This window comes from Cyprinodon variegatus, unplaced genomic scaffold, assembly GCF_000732505.1.
Source record: "Cyprinodon variegatus isolate N-32 unplaced genomic scaffold, C_variegatus-1.0 Scaffold1103, whole genome shotgun sequence".
NCBI lineage: Eukaryota > Metazoa > Chordata > Actinopteri > Cyprinodontiformes > Cyprinodontidae > Cyprinodon > Cyprinodon variegatus.
The window spans coordinates 204,375-206,398 of NW_015151556.1; the positions used below are offsets into that span (position 1 = coordinate 204,375).

Sequence of the window (2,024 nt, forward strand, 5' to 3'; positions counted from 1 at the left end):
GTTTTCACCCGCGCTTAAAAGAAATTCAGATTCAATGAATTGGCAGAAATCTTATTGAAGACAACAAGAATGGGAGCAGGAGCGGGAGTCATTCTGAATGGGAGCGGGATGGGAGTGGGAGTAATTTCACATGGAGTGGGACGGGACAGGATTTAGATTTCTACTCTGGCCCAGGATCGGGACGGGACACCATTTTTTTCTGTGGGAGTGGGACAGGACAGGAGTGAAAATCCACTCCCGTGTCAGTCTCTAATAACCAGGCCTTTAGGAGAGATGCACTAGAATGTCTGCAGAAGGGGGGGGCATCTGCATTAACTACGACGTCCTGGTTTCTGAGCATAAACCAGGCTTTAGAGGTGGTGGCGTTTAGCGCTGATTGAAAGTCAATGGTGATGATTTCCTGCAGGGGGCAGCGTCGCTCCGACTGAGATGGAGCCCAGGTCTGTTTTAGTGGGACTACGCAGCAATTCAGCAGCAATTTCATGGGTCTGACAGGAAGAGAGACGCAGTTAGAAAGTAAAACACATCCGCTTTGGGGGAAAATACAAAATAAAATCTGTTAATCTGACAGAGAAAGAGTCCGTTTGGAGTCACACATCGTGTTTATAGTGAGCAGGACAGACTGGAGCAAAAACATTAAAACAGAAACTTTCCCCATGATGGGAGCTCAGGAGGACAGGAAACGGATAAAGCAGTTGATCGTCTTTGAGCATCACAGAAACCAGAATAAGGAGGAGCAGACAGAGCAGGTCAGCGTTTCTCTCTCACCTCTTTATGGAAAAAAGAAAGAAAAACTTCCCAGATGTCTCTGAGAATCACCTCTCTGCCTCAGTCACCATAGAAACCATCCCATGCCATTAATAGCTGTTTTCTTTCCATTCTTTAGATGTAGATCTCATTATGTTTTTAATATATGAACATTCTCTATCTGTTCTGGTTCTAGATGCTCCACAGACTCGCTAAGTAGAGCTTTGCTTTATAGAATGCACCGCTTTATAACTTTTCATAATCTGTTCCAGTCAAATCTGTGTAAAATAATCGGCACAGATCTGCTCACACTTTCCAGTGTGACATGGAAAAAAATCCTGAGATTAATCATCTCTGATCTCTTATGATAATCAATAATCAGAGATTAAAAAGTCGTACGCAACCGGTGTGTTCAGGGCTTTAGATGATGGTTCTGATCCACTGAAATCATCAGAACCTTTCTAATTGGTCCAGTTCCTCCATCCAGCTTCCAGTTTTTCTGACGAATCCCTGAAGGTTCTGTTTCACTAATGGATTTCCATAGATTTCCATGGACCATCATCACCGAAAGAAACATTTCCATCGTTTTGAAGCAAAAGAAATAAAGAAAAAAGGTTCCTACCTGCATTTTCGGGCACCCAGTCTGTTCAGAGACCTCATGTTGGATCGGTTTCCAAACGTCCTCAAATGATCGGAACCGTAGTGCCTTAAAGGAGGAGACTGGAGCGGGAAACAAAGCGGCATTAACTCCAGCTGCTTTTCATTCATTCCCCCCTGGAGACGCAGAGCATCGCCGACAGGGACTCACCTTCTTCTCCGGGGAGGTCATCTGCTGCTGCTCCATCTCCTCCACACTCACCACACCCGCTCTGAAGAGAGGGAAAGCCCAGAAACCTCAGTTAGAGACAGAAATATTCCAGAAGGTCCCCGTTTGAAACTATTTATTCATATTACAAGAGCATTAAACACAAATAAGATATTAGAGTTGGAAAAATTCTGAGGTCATCATCCATGACCTTCCTCCAGAATTTAGTGAATTATTTCCTCATGAAATCATTTTAAACGTCACATGCGATCTGCTCGTCAGTATTAGACCAATCAGCTGTTTTAGCCCCGCCCACTAAAGGTTAAATATGGGCTGCGTTCGAATTCATGGGCTGCGTCTTCCAGATTCAAAGGCCGATTACATCATAGCGCGGCGCCGAGGTCTGATTCGTCGGATTCCAAGAGTCCTCGTTATGCGGCCTTAAAATGCGTCCTTCGATTTGAGGGACGGG

At 44.8% G+C, this 2,024-nt stretch overlaps 1 protein-coding gene across 1 annotated transcript in view; it reads right to left on the reverse strand.

Annotated features, from left to right (window-relative positions):
* senp6 (SUMO1/sentrin specific peptidase 6) overlaps nucleotides 1-2,024 on the reverse strand; it is a 24,624-nt gene that overhangs the window by 18,116 nt on the left and 4,484 nt on the right. The window contains exons 3-4 of the mRNA XM_015400443.1: nucleotides 1,556-1,616; nucleotides 1,370-1,467 (exon numbers count right to left, since the gene is read on the reverse strand). Of these exons, the coding sequence (XP_015255929.1) occupies nucleotides 1,370-1,467; nucleotides 1,556-1,616 (159 nt within the window). The remainder of the gene's footprint in view (nucleotides 1-1,369; nucleotides 1,468-1,555; nucleotides 1,617-2,024) is intronic.